Genomic DNA, 19969 nt, shown 5'->3' with positions numbered 1-19969 from the left:
AGCATGCTGCAAAAATAGAAAAATGTCCAAAAAGACGACAACAAACAGAAGAGAATCTTCTTCATTGTGGTGGAATTGATCATGGCATTTTCAGTGTTTTATTGGGGCCTCTTGCAGAGGATTCTTCTGAATCTGCAATAATGAGCCTGGATGATGAACTTCATCTCTATTTGAAGGAATCAGTAATTGACAGAAGTGGTGATCCTCTTCAGTGATGGAAAGAAAATGAGGCACACTACAAAAGACTTGCTTCCCATGCTAGAAGATACCTCTCTCTCTCTGCTCCTCTGTCTTCCTCTCCTCCTGTACCAAGTGAGCATGTTAATGAAGTGTCAGCATTATATGAAAAAAAACAGAAGCCCTTTAACAGGTGAACATGAACATGCTAAAAATGTTATGCTTTCTGCAGTATAATATTGTTCTACTTAACTGGGAGTATTGAAAAGTGTGGTAGTACTAGTGTCCACTCCAATCCACTGTCTAGCTTTTTTCTGGCAGTTTTACACTGACTGCAGTAGTTGCATTGAGTGCACTACTGCAGCAGTAGTCCACTGACTCCAGTCCAATCCACTGTCTAGCTGTTTAACGTTTTTCTAGCAGTTTTGCACTGACTGCAGTAGTGATTTAAAATCATTGCAGTGAGTGCACTACTGCAGCGGTAGTCCACTGACTCCAATCCACTGTCTAGCTGTTTGTCTAGCTTTTTTGCTAGCAGTTTTGCACTGACTGCAGTAAATCATTGCAGTGAGTGCACCACTGCAGCAGTAGTCCACTGACTCCAGTCCAATCCACTGTCTAGCTGTTGTCTAGCTTTTTTTCTAGCAGTTTTGCACTGACTGCAGTAAATCATTGCAGTGAGTGCACTACTGTAGCAGTAGTCCACTGACTCCAGTCCACTGTCTAGCTTTTGTCTAGCTTTTTTTCTAGCAGTTTTGCACTGACTGCAGTAGTGATTTAAAATTATTGCAGTGAGTGCACTACTGCAGCAGTAGTCCACTGTCTCCAATCCACTGTCTTTCTGTCGTCTAGCTTGTTTCTAGCAGTTTTGCACTGACTGCACTTCAGTAGTGATTTAAAATTATTGCAGTGAGTGAGTGCACTACTGCAGCAGTTTATTCACAATCAGATGATGTAAATTTCTGATGTTCCTGCAAGTGCAGTTTTCCTATCAGTTTTCATACAGTTAAGGTGTGAAGAACGAGCCCTTAATGTTAAAAATGTTAATAAATAAACTTTAACATGTTCAGTAACAGATTTGTGTCGAAATTTGTGTTTATTTTGCAAAACTTTAAATGTTCAAAATATCGGCGCATATCGGCCAAAATATCGGTATCGGCAATGAAAAACCGATATCGGTCGACCACTAGTTCCTTCACCAAGGAGACCTTTTGGCCAATATCGAGGACGCATATCTGCACATCCCTATTTACTCTGGACACCAGCGTTTTCTTTGCTTCGCTGTAGGAGAGGAACATTATCAATTTGTGGCGTTACCCCTTGGTCTCTCCTCCGCCCCCCGGGTCTTCACCAACATATTGGCTCTGGTATTGGCATTACTGTGACAGCGGGGCATTGCGGTAGTAGGGTACCTAGACAATCTCCTCTTAAGGGCAGACTCCCACTCAGTTCTGGTGGGCGATCTGTCAATCACTGTATAGACTCTGCAAGAGTTTGTTTGGACCATTAATTTCAGAAAATCTGCTCTGGTCCCAGCTTTCAAAATGGTTTATCTGGGACTGATGCTGGTGTTTCTTCCCCCATAAAAGCTGCCAAAGTTGCAGAGGGCAATTCGGTTGCAGTTATCCAGCACATTTGTCCTCAGTGTGGACTTGCATGCGAGCTCTAGGCCTGATGGTGTCTGCCTTCGGGGCGGGTCCATTTGCTCAGTTCCACACGAGACCTATGCAAAGGGATATTCTTGTCAAGTGGAACAAGGATCCAAAATCTTTGGACACTCTGATTCGGTTGAGTCAAAACGCAAGAAGTGCTCTTCTGTGGTTGCTCTGTTCCTTGGCCCTGCGTCAGGGCAAGCACTTCCTTCCATTGTATTGGACCATGGTATCCACGGATGCCAGCCTGTCTGGCTGAGGAGGAGTACTTGGAAAGCTGTGTATCCATGGGACCTGGACTCTGCAAGAGTCCAGACTTCCGATCAATATTCTGGAACTCAGAGCTATAAAGCTTTGCTTGAGTCACTGCAGGGTTGTCCAGTTTAGATTCAATCAGACAATGTCACAGCCATGGTTTACGTCAATCATCAAGGGGGCACCAAGAGTGTCCTGGCGGCCCGGGAGGTGGCCGAGATCTTAATATGGCCAGAAAATTTTGTTCCAGCTTTCTCCGCTGTGCATTTACCCAGAGTGGAGAACTGGCAGGCGGATTACTTGAATCATCAGGTGTTGAATCAGGGGGAATGGTCCCTGCTCCCTTAGGTGTTTCACCAGTTGTGTTTCCGGTGGGGGACACCCAATGTAGACCTATTCGTTTCTCGGCTCAACGAGAAGGTACAGAGGTTTGTAGCCAGGTCTCATGTTCCTCTGGCCGACGCCACAGATGCACTGGTGGCTCCTTGGGGTCAGTATCAGCTGATCTATGCATTTCCTCTGCTGAAACTTCTGCCGAGGCTTCTGCGCTGAATAGAGGTGGAAGGGATTCCGGTCATTCTGGTGGCCCCAGACTGGCTTCGCCAGTCATGGTATGCAGATCTGGTAAGGTTGGTCGCCGATGCTCCTTGGAGACTTCCTCTCAGGGAAGATCTGTTGTCTCAAGGGCCAATCTTCCATCCTGCTTTACCGTCGCTGGCTTTAACGGCATGGCTGTTGAAAGCCAGGTATTGAAGGATAGGAGTCTTTCTGACTCAGTGATTCCTACACTGTTCAAGGCTAGAAAATCTACCTCCAGGACGATTTATCATTGTACTTGGAAATCGTACATCTCATGGTGTGGATCGATTACGGGGCACCCCCGCTATTTTTCAGTGGCTATATATATATATATATATATATATATATATATATATATATATATATATATATATATATATATATATATATATATATATATATATATATATATATATATAAAAGCATATTTGACAACAGGATAGGGTGAAGACAGTTTCTACTATGTGTCATTTCTGTTTCTCACCACTTTATTTTTCATCTGATGCTGTCAAGTGATTGATGTCTAATCTAAACTTAAAGTGGTTGTAAAGGCAGAAGGTTTTTGATCCTACTGCATTCTATACACCGTAAGATAAAAAACCTTCTGTGTGCAGCAGCCCTCCTCAGCCCCCTTAATACTTACCTGAGCCCCACCTCGATCCAGCGATGTTACACGCGAGCCTCAGCTGAATTCTCCCTCCAAATTGATTGAGACACAGCAGCGGGCGCCATTGCCAAAATCAGTAAGCCAATGAGGAGAGAGAGAGGGGGCGGGGCTGAACAGTGGCTCCATGTCTGAATGGACACACATAGCAGCGGCTCAGCTCGGGTACCTTGCTTGCTGTGGGGGCACTCGGGCAGGAGGGAAGGGCCATCAGCGCCGGCGAAGTACCCGAGAAAAGGAGCATGGGGACTGCTCTGTTCAAAACCACTGCACAGAGCAGGTAATTATAACATGTTTGTTATTTTTAAACAAAAATGAGACTTAATATAGCTTTAAGTTACTGTGAACACTGTCCTATATTATTCAGCTTTAATTATTACTCAGCTTTAAAGTCCCTTTGAAAATGCAAAACACTAAAACAATTATATTATTCAGAAATCTTATACAGTACTAGTACAACTCCAGTACCTGCATAGTATAAGTATTGACTCAAAACATCTTTGTAGGATTTTCATGGATGGCCTGAAGCTCCGAGGGGGCTGCCTGGCATTTAGAAAATACTTGTGAATATGGATCATTTTATCACTCCAATCTATGAACTGCAGATTACTAAAAATAAATATTTATTATTCATAATTGAAAATAATAATTTTCATTATTTTTTCCTATTTTCAGACAGATGTTTGGAATTGTATGAATTCTTCTTTACCAGGTGAGATGAAAACAAATTTTTTGCACAGTTTTATAGATGTATTTATTATGTTTGTAGATGTTTTTATTTAAATCCAAGCAAACGTGAAAAAAACAAAACACTGCATTATGGAAACTTTTTAAACCATCTTGTTATTCTAGCTCACAATTACTTGACATATAGGGATGAGCTTCGACGTTTGACTCGAACATCGGGTGTTCATTTGTTCGCAGAACAACCAACAAACGTGGCCGTTCGTGGGAAATTCGCCCGCCATAATGCAATGCTTGTGATTGGCCAAAACATGCACCTTGACCTGTATGCATTCGCCAATCACAGCACAATGTCCTGTCAGAGCCATGATTGGCCAATGGTAGGGTGCCTTTAGCCAATCATGGCTCAGGGGCTAAGTCCGCACCCCACACTATATAAGGCTGCTTACACGGCAGCCGTGTGTATTGTGTTAGGAGTGGAGATTAGGCAGGGTAGTTAGTGGAGTGTGTGTTTTATATATTAATAGATCAGCCAGTGTAGTAGATATATCAGTGGCGGCCTGTCCATTGGGGGCGCAGGGGCGCCGCCCCCCCCCCTATCCATGCATCTGGCCCCCTAATCTACATGTAGGGCGCCGAGCACATGGATTCCAATGGGTTTTTTTTTCTTTTTTTTTTAAGCACGTGATTAGAGCCAGAGGCTCTAATAGGCTTCAAAAATGGATGCTCTGCGCCCTGAGCCCACCCAGTTGTGGGACAATAGCGAATGAATACTCTCTATTGTCACATGGATCCTACTCTTGGCCAATCAGGAAGTGGGTCCTGAGACCTGTTTCCTGATTGGCCAAAAGGAGAAGCCATGCCATTGGCCAAGGAGGAAGAGGAGGAGGGAGGAGATGCAGAAGACTGAAGGGGAAGCAGCCCCCGCCTGCCTGCCCTCCACATGTCCTGGGTGAGTGACCCAGCGACCAGGGGGGTATGGTGTGCGGGCTGCTGTGGTCAGGCGGGGGGATATGGTGTGGTCCGTCTGACGTCCCCCGCCCCCCCCCACCCCGGCCCATGGAGCACCATCCGCCACTGCAATATATATATATTTATAAGCTATTGCAGGATATATATGCACCAGTGCAGTATATACAGTATCTAACAAAAGTGAGTACACCCCTCACATTTTTGTAAAGATATATTATAATATCTTTTCATGTGACAACACTGAAGAAATGACACTTTGCTACAATATAAAGTAGTGAGTGTACAGCTTGTATAACAGTGTAAATTTGCTGTCCCCTCAAAATAACTCAACACACAGCCCTTAATGTCTAAACCTCTGCCAACAAAAGTGAGTACACCCCTAAGTGAAAATGTCCAAATTGGGCCCAAAGTGTAAATATTTTGTGTGACCACCATTTTTTTCCAACACTGCCTTAACCCTCTTGGGTATGTAGTCTATTAGAGTTTCACAAGTTGCCACTGAAGTCCTCTTCCACTCCTCCATGATAACATCATGGAGCTGGTGGATGTTGGAGACCTTGTGCTCCTCTACCTTCTGTTTGAGGGTGCCCTACAGATGCTCAATAGGGTTTAGGTCTGAAGACATGCTTGGCCAGTCCATCACCTTTACCCTCAGCTTCTTCCCCCAGCTTCGTCCCTCAGCAAGGCAGTGGTAGTCTTGGAGGTGTATTTGGGGTCGTTGTCATGTTGGAATACTGCCCTGCGGCCCAGTCTCTGAAGAGGGGACATCATGCTCTGCTTCAATATTTCACAGTACATTTTGGAATTCATGGTTCCCTCAATGAACTGTAGCTTCCCAGTGCCGGCAGCACTCATGCAGCCCCAGACTATGACACTCCCACCACAATGCTTAACTGTAGGCAAGACACACTTGTCTTTGTACTCCTCACCTGGTTGCCGCCACACACGCTTGACACCATCTGAACCAAATAGGTTTATCTTGGTCTCATCAGGCCACAGGACGTGGTTCAAGTAATCCATGTCCTTAGTCTGCTTGTCTTCAGCAAACTGTTTGCGGGCGTTCTTGTAATCATCTTTAGAAGAGGCTTCCTTCTAGGATGACAGCCATGCAGACCAATTTGATGCAGTGTGTGCTGTATGGTCTGAACACTGACAGGCTGACCTCCCACCCCTTCATCCTCTACAGCAATGCTGGCAGCACTCATACGTCTATTTTACAAAGACAACCTCTGGATATGACGCTGAGCACGTTCACCTAGCTTCTTTTGCTGACCGTGGCGAGACCTGTTCTGAATGGAACCTGTCCTTTTAAACCGCTGTATGGTTTTGCGTATGGTTTTGTAGGTGTTCTCCCTTCTGCTCCAGACGTAGGTGTTTTTTTTTTTGGTGGTGAACCAGCACCAATAATATTAGGGGCATAATTGCTTTACCTCTTGTGCATCTCAGACGCTCTTCCTTCTGCTCCAGACATGTGTGTTTTTGTTGTTGGCACACCAGCACTAATAATATTAAGGGCATAATTGCACAGCCATTATTGTCTAAACAGCTGGCAACAAAAGTGAGTACACCACTAAGTTAAAATGTCCAAATTGGGCCCAATTAGCCATTTTCCCTCCCTGGTGTCATGTGACTCGTTAGTGTTACAAGGTCTCAGGTGTGAATGGGGAGCAGGTGTGATAAATTTGGTGTTATCGCTTTCACTCGCTCATACTGGTCACTGGAAGTTCAGCATGGCACCTCATGGCAAAGAACTCTCTGAGGATCTGAACAAAAAGAATTATTGCTCTACATAAAGATGGCATAGGCTATAAGAAGATTGCCAAGAACCTGAAACTGAGCTGCAGCATGGTGCCCAAAACCATACAGTGGTTTAACAGGACAGGTTCCATTCAGAACAGGCCTTGCCACGGTCTGCCAAAGAAGCCGGGTGCACGTGCTCAGCGTCATATCCAGAGGTTGTCTTTGTAAAATAGATGCAGTGCCAAATTACAGCGCAAAGAGGTATTGAATGATGAATAAAAATACCATTAATTGATAAATAATAAAGTGCAACGTGCAATTCATGTGCAAAAAATCATGTGGTAACCCTGCTTCGGGGTTGCATAAATAAATAATACAATGAGTGAAAAATACAATAAATATATAAATAGTGCCAGTCCAATATATATGCAAAATATGCAGTGATATTCCAATAAATAGATAAAAGCAACAAAAGTCCAAAGAAGTCCCAAAAAGTGCTTGAGTGCCAAGAGGAAAGTGCAAAATCATGCCATCATTCCAGTGCAGTGAATAGTGCCGATCCTCCCCCTTTGGATATTCAACTTACCAGACTGAGATGACCCCTAAGCTATATAGCTAAAAGGGTCGGCAGAGCTTGTGTCCCAGTAAGGAACCTGGTATAGAAATCCTTAAGGATAAGGTATCTATGGCTTTCAGTGGCTCTCAATGACCCGATGCACATAAGTGGAGAAAAGAAGCTCACAATAGTGTAACTCCGACATAGACTTTTAATGTATAGAAACAAGAGTAAAACTCACATTTGGTAGCATAAATTCAGGCAGACAATGAATAGAGGCAAGTCTGGAATCCTTCCTGGCCACGGTGTGCGCTCGGGATCTCTCCTTGGTCCCGGCGTGCGTTCCACCCTACCGGAAGTGACGTGCCGATGACCGTAAACCGAAAATTGCGTCGACGCGTGTCGCCCTCCCCTTTGGGCGTTATCAAAGACGTATTTCCGGTCTGCGGCGATTGAGGTGATATATATACCTCCACAACTAATTAGCTAGATCGACTTCCTGTTCCTGTTGGGTGCACTAAGCTTCATATACACCCAACAGGAAGTCTAAAGCCGCCATGATTCAATGAATTAAACTTAAAAACAAACGATCCAGAACAAATCAAAGATTATTAAATACATCGTCAGGGCAAGCATTAAGGACATTTCTTTGGTCCTTATCAGTGTGAATAAAAATTACCAGCTCAAGCCGGCTACTTATATAGGAACACCAATATAGAAATATATATACATAAACCCTCAATAGGATAATAGTAATAAAAATATAATAAAAATGTATATATTAGGCCAAAAATTCATAAAAATCGGAAAATACAACAGATAAAAAACATCTAAAAGATAAAATTCTGAAGAGATAAGAATATTGTTATATCTCTAGTAAATATTATATATCTGGTGAAATGTTGTATATAAAAAATATAAATTATCATTGTTAAAAATTGTTAGAAAATAGGTGATAAAAAATATCTAATTGATAAACTTATTGGCTAAATTACTTCATTCAACTTTACTGCTTTTTATTTTATTTTATTTTATTTTTAATAGTACTTATTTTTATTTTTATCTTTATTTTTATTTTTATTTTTTATTGTTTTTTATTTTTTATTTTTATTTTAATCTTAATTTTATTTTTATCTTTATTTTTATTTATCTTTTATTTTTATTTTTGTTTTTTTTTTATTTTTATTTTATTTTTATTATCTATAATCTGATTATTTATATTTATTAATTTACCAATAAATCTGAGATCCTCCACATAATATATATATTTTAAAATATTTTTTAGATATTTTTAACATATTGAATTTTAAGTGATTTTATGTCTGATATGTAGATGAGATGGTGATGTACCCAGCCTGGTGTGTACGTCCAAGTGTCTTTTAAAAGTAGCCATACTCCCAGCAGTTACTACAATTTGTGGTTAGAGAGTTCCACAATCTTATAACCCCTCCTGTAAAAAACCCCTGCATAGCCTTAGGTTAAATCGCTTCTCCTCTAATTGCATTGTATGGCCTCGTGTCCTCTTACATTCCTTGTGACTGCATAGTTTTTTTTCTTCTATGCTGAGATCACCATTAAGGGATTTGTAAATTGCTATCATGTCCCCTCTCAGGCGTCTCTTCTCCAGGAAGAATAAATCAAGCGCTTGTAAGCGCTCTTCATATTAAAGGTCTTCCAATTCCCTAATTAGCTTAGTTGCCCCTCTCTGGACTCTCTCCAGCTCCAACACATCCCTTCTGAGGACTGGCGACCAGAACTGGACAGAGTATTCCAGATATGGTCGGACCAGAGTTTTATAAAGTGGTAGGATTATAGTTTTATCTCTAAAATGTATCACCTTCCTTATGCATGCTAATATTCTGCTGGCTTTGGCAGCTGCAGCTTGACATTGCATTAGTCTATCTTCCACTAAGAAGAATGTGAATTCTACCTGTTTCAGGTTGCCTTCTTGGGCTACATCATTTCTGCTGAAGGGTTCTCCATGGGCCCTCAGAAAGTTTTGGGTGTTTTACAATGGCCTCGCCCTAGTGGTCTCCGTTCCATTCAGCATTTCTTTGGGTTTGCCAACTACTATCAGAAATGTATCAGGAACTTTTCCTCTTTGGCCAAACCTATCTCAGATTTGACTAAGAAGGGCAGTGATCCCCGCAATTGGACGCCTGTTGCCATCCAAGTTTTCAAGGCCCTCAAGTCTGCTTTCACTTCGACTCCCATTCTTTCTCATCCCAATCCTGGTATGCCTTTTGTCCTAGAGGTGGATGCGTCTGAGACGGGAGTAGGCGCCCTCCTGTCTCAGCGTCAGACACCTGATGGACCCTTACTTCCTTGTGGGTTCTACTCCAACAAGCTGTCTCCAGCTGAATGCAATTTCAAGATTGGAGACAGAGAGCTCTTGGCCATTATCCTGGCTCTCAAGGAGTGGAGACACTTGCTTGAGGGTTCTGTGTAGGGATGCACCGAAATGAAAATTCTGGGCCGAAACCGAAACCGAAAAATGCAGGATGCCCTTGGCCGAAAACCGAAACCGAAAATGACTTTTTCCCCCAAATAATTTTAAATTAGATAGAACAGGGGCATACACCAAAAACAGGCAGCGATGTACACCTGTCGCTGCCACCCTGTCACAGTATATGTACTGTGATGGGTTGGCAAGAGGTTAATTTAATTACCAATGGTATTTGTATTATGCAGCATGAGGGGGTTAATGTATTGCCACTTATGGTCACTGATGCATTAGTGACCGACCAGTGGCAGTTAATTAACCCCTTTGTGCTGCATTAGTGCAACCAGTATCAGTGTTAATTAACACTGGCTGCACTGATACTGGTTGCACTAATGCAGTACAAAAGGGGTTAATTTTTTTTTTTTTTTTTTTTTTTATGCAAGATTTATTTTTATGTTCCTATAGAACACAGAATTGCATAAACTTAAATGAAACATTATGTATACATACAAAGTAAAAAAGTAAATTTGCTGCTTCAGGGTAATTAACCTTCAAATAAAGTACATGTCTTAAAAACTGACATTATTTCAAACATTAGAATAAACTTAATTACAAAACAGCAAAGTAATTGAACTGTGTTTGGAATAATTAGGTGTTTGTTACTGCCATTTCTGCACTGCTTCTTTTCAGTTCAAAGGCAGGGAGCTTTTGGCAGATACTGGTCAAGATAGCCCAAGAGTTTTAACAACTTAGTTTCACTGGTTGTCATGTGGACGCTTTGCTAGAGAAAAAAAAAAAAAAAGGATGGCTCAGATTTCATTCATGAGGCTTGGAACGTGTACGTAGCTGCTTGCTGTTCTGCATATTTCCCGCCCACATCTCCCTCTCTGTCCTGCACATACGCCGAGATAGGAGAGTGGGCGGCCCCGGGCAGACAGAAAAACTGGGGTGGGAGGGGGAGGAGGATGAGCTGTGTGTGTCTTTCTCCTCTCCTGTCCGTGTCTGGGAGGGGTGAGTACTGCTCGCTGCTGGGCTGTGTGAGAGACGAGGTGTCACAGACGCTGCGCTCTGCTGCAGCCACAGCTTCTAATTGAACAGACTGATTCTCCTATCCTACGGACGGGAGAATCAGGGACTTTTCAAACCTGCGCTGCGGCCATTAATTTCGGCATTTTAACCCATTTTCGGCCGAAATGAGATAGGCCCATTTTCGGCCGAAAATTTCGGTGGCCGAAATTTCGGTGCATCCCTAACAACTTCCCATGGAACTTGGGGTATTGGTAGACTACAAAGTAGTCCAGATGGTTTTGTAGTGTCAATTTTGGACACAGATGTCACATGAAGAAACAAATTTTTGTACAGACGTCTTCATATCAGGCCACCAAAACTGCCTGGTGAGCAAATTAAAGGTTTTCGTCATACCCATATTTCCTGCCATGGGCACATCATGCGATAACTCCAAGATCTTGGTGCGCATAGTAGGGGGTATGTAGAGTTTGTCATTGTAATAGAGGAAGCCTTCTGCATCAGTACTTAGTTGTGGTGGAGGTGAATCCATTCTTATACTGTGCAAAATCTCTTCCTTCAAGGAACGGACAACACCAATAATGCGTTCATAGGGTATTATGGGAATGGAAGGGATTTCGGCGCAGTTATCTTCGGTTAATGGTGATAGCGCATCCGCTTTTTTATTTTTGTCTGCAGGCGTGTAGGTCACTAGGAAATTAAATCTTAAAAAGAATAATGACCATCGTACCTGCCGGTCTTGTTAGTCTGGAGGTATTGAAGGTTTTTATGATCTGTATATATGAGTATTGGTAACTGGGTACCTTCGAGCAGATGTCGCCAATTCTCCAGTGCCAGTTTTATGGCAAGCAACTCCTTTTCACCCACTGGGTAATTCACCTCTGGGCTGCTTAGTGATTTTGAAAAGAAAGCAACTGGGTGGAGTGATGAAGTGTTTGTTGGTCGTTGGGAGAGAACTGCTCCTACTGCCATATTTGACGCATCTACCTCTAGAATATATTGGAGGGATGGGTCTGGATGGCGTAGTATGGGAGCAGAAGTAAGGCTTGATTTTAACAAGCAGAAAGCTTGATTTGCTTCTTCTGACCATTTGAATGTTTTTTTTATACTTGTCAGTTGTGTGAGAGGTCTCACAATAGCGGAAAAGTTCTCGATGAACTTCCTATAGAAGTTTGAGAATCCAAGGAATCGCTGTAGGGCCTTACGAGTTGTTGGTATAGGCCAGTCTAGAATACAGGATATCTTACTCATATCCATCTTAATTCCAGTTTTGGATATGAAGTATCCTATAAATAATATTTCTTCTTTATGAAATAGACATTTTTTTAATTTCACATATAGTCTGTGTGAGAGCAGTCTGGACAACACAAGTCTTACATGTTTTATGTGTTCAGGCATAGATCGAGAATAAATAAGTATATCGTCTAGGTATACTACAACACAGACATCAAGTAAGTCTCTAAAGATGTTGTTTATGAATCTTTGGAAAGCTGCGGGAGCATTACATAGCCCGAATGGCATCACAAGGTATTCGAATAGTCCGTATCTGGTTCTGAATGCTGTTTTCCACTCATCCCCGTCACGGATTCGGATTAGGTTGTATGCCCCTTTCAGGTCTAATTTGGTGAAATAAGTAGCCCCACGCACCTGTTCAATAAGTTCAGGGATGAGCGGCAAAGGATAGCGATCCTTTATCGTAATCGTGTTTAATTGCCTATAATCGATAATAGGCCTGAGACTGGAATCCTTATTGCGGACAAAGAAAAGTCCTGCAGCAGTGGAAGAAGTAGAGGGTCTAATGAACCCCTTTGTCAAATTCTCATCCAAGTATTCCTTGAGATGAGAAAGTTCATCCTGTGAAAGGGGATAAACATGACCGAAAGGCAATTTGCTGTTAGGGAGTAGATAGATAGTGCAATCGTAATCCCTATGGGAAGGCAACACTTGAGCATTTTTCTCAAGGAACACTTCGGACAGATCCTGATAGCATAGTGGTGCAATTTCGTCTGACACCACAGACAGAATCTTCCCATAAGATGGGAGGTTACACGTATTCTCACAATAGTGAGAAGGGAAAACCAAAGTCCGTTTTTTCCAATCTATGATTGGTTGGTGTGTGTGTAACCAGGGGAGTCCCAAAATAATAGGAAAATGGGGTGAGGATAGTATGTCAAAGGTGATGGTCTCCACATGTGATTCGTTGGTAGTGGCAAGGAGTGCCTGTGTCTGGTTGGTGATTGGACCAGAAGACAGTGGAATACCATTAATGAAACTAACAGAAACAGGCTTAGATTTTGAAATAATAGGTATTTTATTTAAGGTAACAAAGCGTGTATCAATATAGTTTCCACAAGATCCAGTGTCGACCATAGCCTTGGTGGTGATCCTAGTTTGGTCCCACTGTAATATTAAATGAACAAAAAGATAGGGGTTAGAAAAGGAAGTCGTTAATCCTCCCAGCAAGACATGTGAACACTCACCCTCTTTTTTGTGGATAAGGGGACAGGTGCTTATCAAATGATCCGAGGATGCGCAGTACATGCAGAGATTTCTGGATGTTCTTCTAGCTCGTTCAGTAGTCGTTAAAGGTGGGCGTATGGTTCCTACATCCATGGGAGTAGGGTTAATGGCCGAAATCTGAGAAGGACTAGACAATGGCATTCCCATCTTTTCAGCCCTTCTTTCTCGCAGTCGTCTGTCGATGTTGATACTAAGTTGTATCAAGGCCTCCAAGGAGCCAGGTAAATCCGCTCGGGCGAGCTCGTCTTTAACAGCTTCCGATAACCCGAGTCTGAATTGAGTTCGCAAAGATGTGTCATTCCACCCTGAATCAAGGGTCCATCTTTTGAACTCAGATACAAAGTCTTCTACAGGTCTCCTTCCTTGTTTTAAGGCCCTCAACTGAATATCAGCAGTACTCTGCCTATTGGGGTCATCGTATAAACTAGCGAGTTCCGCTAGGAATAAGGAATAGGTGTTGAGAATCTGATCATTATTCTCAAAGAGAGAGTCTGCCCAGGCCCGTGGATCACCCGTCAAGTATGAAATAACGGTACAGACTTTTATTTGATCAGTGGGGTATGTACGAGGTTTTAACAAAAAAAGCAATTGACATGCGTTTTTGAATTCACAAAATTTTTTCCGATCACCTGTAAACACTAGAGGAGAGTTTATTTTAGGTTCAGGAGGCTGAACAGCAGTAAGCCGTGAGAGCTGGGTTACCTGCTGTGTCAGAGTCTGATTCTTTTCTTGTACGTCAGTCAGAGCAAGTATTAACGCTTTTACTTGTTGTGTTAATTGTGTCACTTGAGTGGGTAATTCTGCTGAATCAATTTTTAAGGTTCGTTCAATCTGTAACGCTCCTGCGTTTTTATTATAGGCTGGATTTGCAGCTGCAAAATCTCCACTCAGTAGTCATGTAGAGATGTGTTGAATACCAGATCCAACTCTCCAGGACTCATCACCGTGGGCCTGTCAGCTTCAACATACAGATATATACACACTCAATGAGATGTTCCTGGAGTGATAGTATGTATATGATAGTATGAAGGTGATGTGCTGAAGGGACAGGTGTGAACAGTGACAAGGATGGTAATCACTTGATAGGTTTTGTATAGGAGAGTTCAAGATGGTATTTAGGAATGCAGATAGGTTAGTATCGAGTATGCTAACAGGTGGTGAGGACAGCAGATGACAAATACAGGATAGATTAACCCAGTGCAAGGATAGATAGTAGTAGACAGGAGAGCTAGCAATCTATGCAGCAGTGCAGATGATAGATGGTAGTAGGCTCAAGAGCTAGCAATCTATGTAACAGTGCAGATGATAGGATAGTATGGATAGGTGGTAACAGTCCTTAATGTGCATAGGTAGATAGTGCAATAAGGTTATGGAGGGTTCCCCTGCGGGGTACTTATCACTTGTAATGTTAGTAGTTTAGAGAGGTCCAGTAGATAAGGAATGGTCCGGTAGCGAGATACAGGGATCAGTAGCGAGGTTCCGGTCTGCTCCAGGTAAAGGGAATAGCTGGAGGTTCCGATCGAGAGACAGGCTTGAAAGCATGTGGATAACAAGGCAGGTTGAACGAACAATGTGAGTGAGACCGCCGGCGGTTGAAATAGCCGCTCTGCGGCGCTCAGCAGTGACATCATCGTTCTTAAAGGTATATGCGTACCACCTGAAGAGAAAGGTGGGACGCATTACAGAGAAAAGTGGTGATTAAGGGTACCGGAATCTTACATGCACACGTATGACAATTCCAAGAATGCCAGTCATCCTGGTATGAATCAGTTGTCCGGGGCTATTTCCCATCAGTTCTGGTGGCTATCTCACCGAACTGATGTTTCGTATGTGGCTGCTTGTTCTGTCTGTGCCCAGAACAAATCTCTGCGGAACCTTCCGTTGGGCCTACTGCATCCCATTCCCAGTGGGGAGCGTCCCTGGTCTCACCTGACAATGGATTTTATTGTGGAACTTCCCTCATCTCGAGGTTACATGGTTATCGTCGTGGTTGACGACTAGTTCTCCAAAATGTACCACTGTGTTCTGTTTAAGTGTCTGCCTATCGCTCAGGAGCTTGCCTCTGTGTTTGTCAGGAGGGTATACCGCTTACATGGGTTGCCAAAAGAGTTGGTCTCGGACTGTGGGAGCCAGTTTGTCTCCAGGTTCTGGTGCGCCTTTTGCTCCCAGTTGGGTATTCGACTCGGCCTACCATCCACAGTCTAATGGTGCCTCTGAGCATTCCAGCAAAGCTCTGGAGCAATTTCTCTGCTGCTGTATCTCTGACCATCAGGACAATTGGGTTGATCTGCTACCCTGGGCAGAATTGGCCAGGAACTCTGCCATCAACTCGTCTTCCGGAATGTCTCTATTAATGGCCATTTATGGGTTCCAACCCGTTGTGTTGCCTGAGTCATTCTCGCCACAGGACATCCTGGCTGTGGAGGGTCATCTTCGTGCCCCTCCATTCCTCTTGGGTGCAGATTCAAGAGTCTTTATGGGTCTCTGTACAGTGTCAGAAGCTCTAGGCAGACCAGAGACGTTTATCTGCTGCTTCGTTCCAGGTCAGGGAGAGGGTGGGGTTTTTGACCCATAATCTCAACCTCAGGGTGCCCACTCCTAAACTGGCACCCTGTTTTGTTGGGCCTTTTTGCATCCTCCATGAGGTAAACCCTGTGGCCTATGCCCTTGATCTTCCGCCTGGCATTGCGTATCTCTAAAGTCTTTCATGTGTCACTTTTGAAGCCACTGGTTTGCAATCGCTATACTTCTTCACTTCCTCGCCCTTCCTCCCATTCCTGTGGGCAATTATGAGGAGTATGAGGTTAGCAGCATCTTTGGTTCTCATCTATTCTGAGGTCAGGTTCAATACCTGGTGCACTGGAAGAGTTATGGTCCTAAAGTGTGCTTCTGGGTTCCCTCTACTAATGCTTCCGCCCTTCTCCGCGCTTTCTACGCTTGCTTTCCTCAGAAACTGTTTTTTGCTCCGATGAGGAGGGCCCGTTGAGGGAAGGGTACTGTTAAGGTCTTACCTTGCCTTCCTGTTGGCAGCCATTTTGGACATGTGCAGACTGCTGTCTCTTCTAAACTCTGTATAGACAAAGGGGACAGCTAACCAACAAGAGGATTTGTAAAAAAGTACAAGTATCCACGTCCCAATTAAATGTAAAGAAGGAAAATGGATGGGCCAAGGGGACTTTTAAAGGGATACTGTCATCAAGACAAATAGCAAAAGATCCACATATATGTAAAAATACACAAATTTTATTGATACAAAAACAAAAATAAAGGAGAAAAACATTAAAAGTAACTATTATCGTGTTAACAAAACACCAATAATATTACAGCATACAGAGCAATTGGGCAGTACATACAATATACAGGCTTAGGAGAGCCAAATATCCACGGAGGGTGGGTGTAGATCACGCTGTCCACTGCAGACCTATGCCAGAGATGGTATGACTGGTGGGTCTGGTGTGACGGACCTGGGTGTCTAAACCCAAACCCAGCCCAACATGTTTCGCGGGTGACCGCTTCCTCAGGGGCAAATAACGTGGGTATGTATATCAACAATGCTACTAGAATTTTAAGAAAAAGCAAAGTCAGTGCATATCTATTTGGGAGACATATCACATAATAAAGCTCATAATGGTAGGTCAAAACAGAGGTAAGCGCCAACTAACATATAACCCACCTGTATAGCCGGTTCTAAAAACAACTGGAGACCTAGGGGATCACGACTGGGACTAGTACCCCCCCGGCGGACATGTGGACTGCTCCCATGTCCGCCGGGGGGGTACTAGTCCCAGTCGTGATCCCCTAGGTCTCCAGTTGTTTTTAGAACCGGCTATACAGGTGGGTTATATGTTAGTTGGCGCTTACCTCTGTTTTGACCTACCATTATGAGCTTTATTATGTGATATGTCTCCCAAATAGATATGCACTGACTTTGCTTTTTCTTAAAATTCTAGTAGCATTGTTGATATACATACCCACGTTATTTGCCCCTGAGGAAGCGGTCACCCGCGAAACATGTCGGGCTGGGTTTGGGTTTAGACACCCAGGTCCGTCACACCAGACCCACCAGTCATACCATCTCTGGCATAGGTCTGCAGTGGACAGCGTGATCTACACCCACCCTCCGTGGATATTTGGCTCTCCTAAGCCTGTATATTGTATGTACTGCCCAATTGCTCTGTATGCTGTAATATTATTGGTGTTTTGTTAACACGATAATAGTTACTTTTAATGTTTTTCTCCTTTATTTTTGTTTTTGTATCAATAAAATTTGTGTATTTTTACATATATGTGGATCTTTTGCTATTTGTCTTGATGACAGTATCCCTTTAAAAGTCCCCTTGGCCCATCCATTTTCCTTCTTTACTCTTCTAAACTCTGTTTGCATCATCACTTGCCTGCTGCCTGGGCGTCGCTCAGGGATGATGTTGCACACCTGACTATATATATCACCAGGGCTTGCAGTCCTTGCCCTTGTGTTTGTGCTCCAAGGTGCATCTTTGCTAGCAGTCTTCTGTTCTCCATATTCCTCCGTGCATGACCTGCCTTGGCTGATGACTTTCCTGTCTCTCGATTCTGCATCGGCAGACAATCCGGCATCGGCAGACTATACGCTACTGGACTCAACACCGGCTTGGATGACTACCTGCTTCTAGAATCGATCCCGGCTTGGATGACTACCCGCTCCTGGACTTGACCCTGGCTGTTCCTGATATCGCTTTCCACTCTTGCTGTGCGTTTATTGCCTTAATAAACTGCTTTATTTTACTTGCATCTTCTTGTGACCGCTACTTCAATTACGGTGACTGCTCCAAAGCCAGGTGTCCCAGTGACCTCCCGCGTTTGAGGTTGCCTACATTCCTTTCTGGTGGAACCTCCTAGGTAGAAGCCTTCTGAGCCGGGTAAGCTTGATGTGAGTGAGGGGAGTGTGCCTGTTGGGACAGTGAAACCTGTAGCCACCATGGGACCAGAGTCAGGAAAGTCTGCCGCTGCATTTTCAAAGCCTAACCTACTCCCGGGGGACGAGTTCTCCAGAGTCAGATTCTGATATTCTGTCTGATTGAATTTCTGAGAGGTTTTCTGACACTGTGTCCTTTGGTGGGAGATGGTCTGATAGCGATGCTGGGCAACAGTTTGAGCCTGCAGAGAAGGATGTTCTTTCATCTACCCATACCTCCAGAATTGCATTTGAGCTGTCTGCATCCACATCTCCTGTTCCCTGTCTTGCAAGTTCTCTGGAAGAGGAGTGGTGGGCTCACCGTTTAAAAAATACTAATGCTGCTGTGCGAGTGTTCTCTTAATCTGCAAGCACTTCTCAAAAGCCAGACAGAATAGCAGATCTTCCCGTCAAGTGTTCTCCAGATACTCCAGTACTGCCTGGCTGTGGGGACCTTAAACTTCTGACAAAATTGTCCAAGTTGCAACTAATTTTGATGAAAAAGGTGGCTGAGGAGCTACTTATACCTGTATGTGTCAAAGACTCTGGTAGCTGAAATACAATGCAGGCGGGCGCAGTGAATTGATGCCGCTATCAGAGACTATCTGAAAATTCCTGCTAATTGTGTTGTAAAGAAGTTGTCACCAAGTCAGACAGAATCTTCCTGTCAAGTCTGCTCCAGATGCTCCAGTGCTGCCTGGCTGTGGGGACCCTAAACTTCTGTAAAATTTGTCCAAGTTGCAACGAGTTGTGATGAAAAAGGTGGCTGAGGAGTATGGCTACTTATACCTATATGTGCCAGAGATTCTGGTAGCTGAAATACAATACAATACAGGCGGGCGCAGTGATTGATGCCGTTATCAGAGACTATATGAAAATTCATGCTAACTGTGATGTAAAGAAGTTGTTACCAACCAGACAGAATAGCAGATCTTCCTGTCAAGTGTGTTCCAAATACTCCAGTATTGCCTGGCTGTGGGGACCCGAAACTTCTGCCAAAATTGTCCAAGTTGCAACGAGTTGAGATGAAAAAGGTGGATGAGGAATATGGCTACATACCTGTATGTGCCAAAGACTCTGGTAGCTGAAATACAATGCACGCGGGCGCAGTGGATTGATGCCGCTATCAGAGACTATATATGAAAATTCGGGTTCACTGTGGTGTAAAGAAGTTGCCACCTAGACATGCAAGAAAATAAACTAGAATCTTGCAAACCTGGGACTATGGTCGTCACATTTACCCAGATTGTGTCATTATCAGAAGGCCTAATCAAGCTAACGTGCGGCATTACATCACTGCTATTGGATAATCTGGAGAACCTATTAAACTACCTGATACACGTTACTACTGGTGATGCCTCAAGCCATTGAATCTTGTTAATAAGTCTGCGTGGAACACAGCTATGTTGCTTAGTTTGGCTATGTTGGTTCCACAGGAAGTTGTCCTTCACCTGCAAGATGTTGTTGAGGGGACACACCTCCCTGTTTGCTGCTGGATTGTGCTTCTGATACCAGCAGTTGCAGGAAATTCCCTGGAAATTGACATGCTGGCCTATTGCTCTGGATTGCCAGTATGCCTTGACATTCATGTGTGAGGAAAGCAGCCTAAGTTTCCTAGAAAAGACTGAGTCATGTTTCAGGTTCTCTGTGTTATCTGCTTGAAAGACTGCAACACCACAGTTCAAGTCTGTAGTCCCTGGAACCCGTGACTAAGGAAAACATATTGTTGACACTACTGGGGGTCAGTGTTATGTTACCCCATTCTACA

The 19969-nt window shown here is 43.5% G+C and overlaps 1 protein-coding gene across 3 annotated transcripts in view; it reads left to right on the top strand.

Annotated features, from left to right (window-relative positions):
- Positions 1 to 19969, top strand: part of RECK (reversion inducing cysteine rich protein with kazal motifs) — a gene marked incomplete at its 3' end in the record, with an annotated part of 1214950 nt that overhangs the window by 304058 nt on the left and 890923 nt on the right. For all 3 annotated transcript variants that reach the window (XM_082258598.1, XM_082258597.1, XM_082258599.1), the window contains exon 4: positions 4003 to 4039. In XM_082258598.1, the coding sequence (XP_082114724.1) occupies positions 4003 to 4039 (37 nt within the window). The remainder of the gene's footprint in view (positions 1 to 4002; positions 4040 to 19969) is intronic.

The sequence above is a fragment of the Pelophylax lessonae genome, assembly GCF_965119305.1.
Source record: "Pelophylax lessonae genome assembly, chromosome: 5".
Classification (NCBI taxonomy): domain Eukaryota; kingdom Metazoa; phylum Chordata; class Amphibia; order Anura; family Ranidae; genus Pelophylax; species Pelophylax lessonae.
The sequence above is the reverse complement of the archived record's forward strand: the minus strand, read 5'-3'. Positions and strand labels throughout refer to the sequence as shown.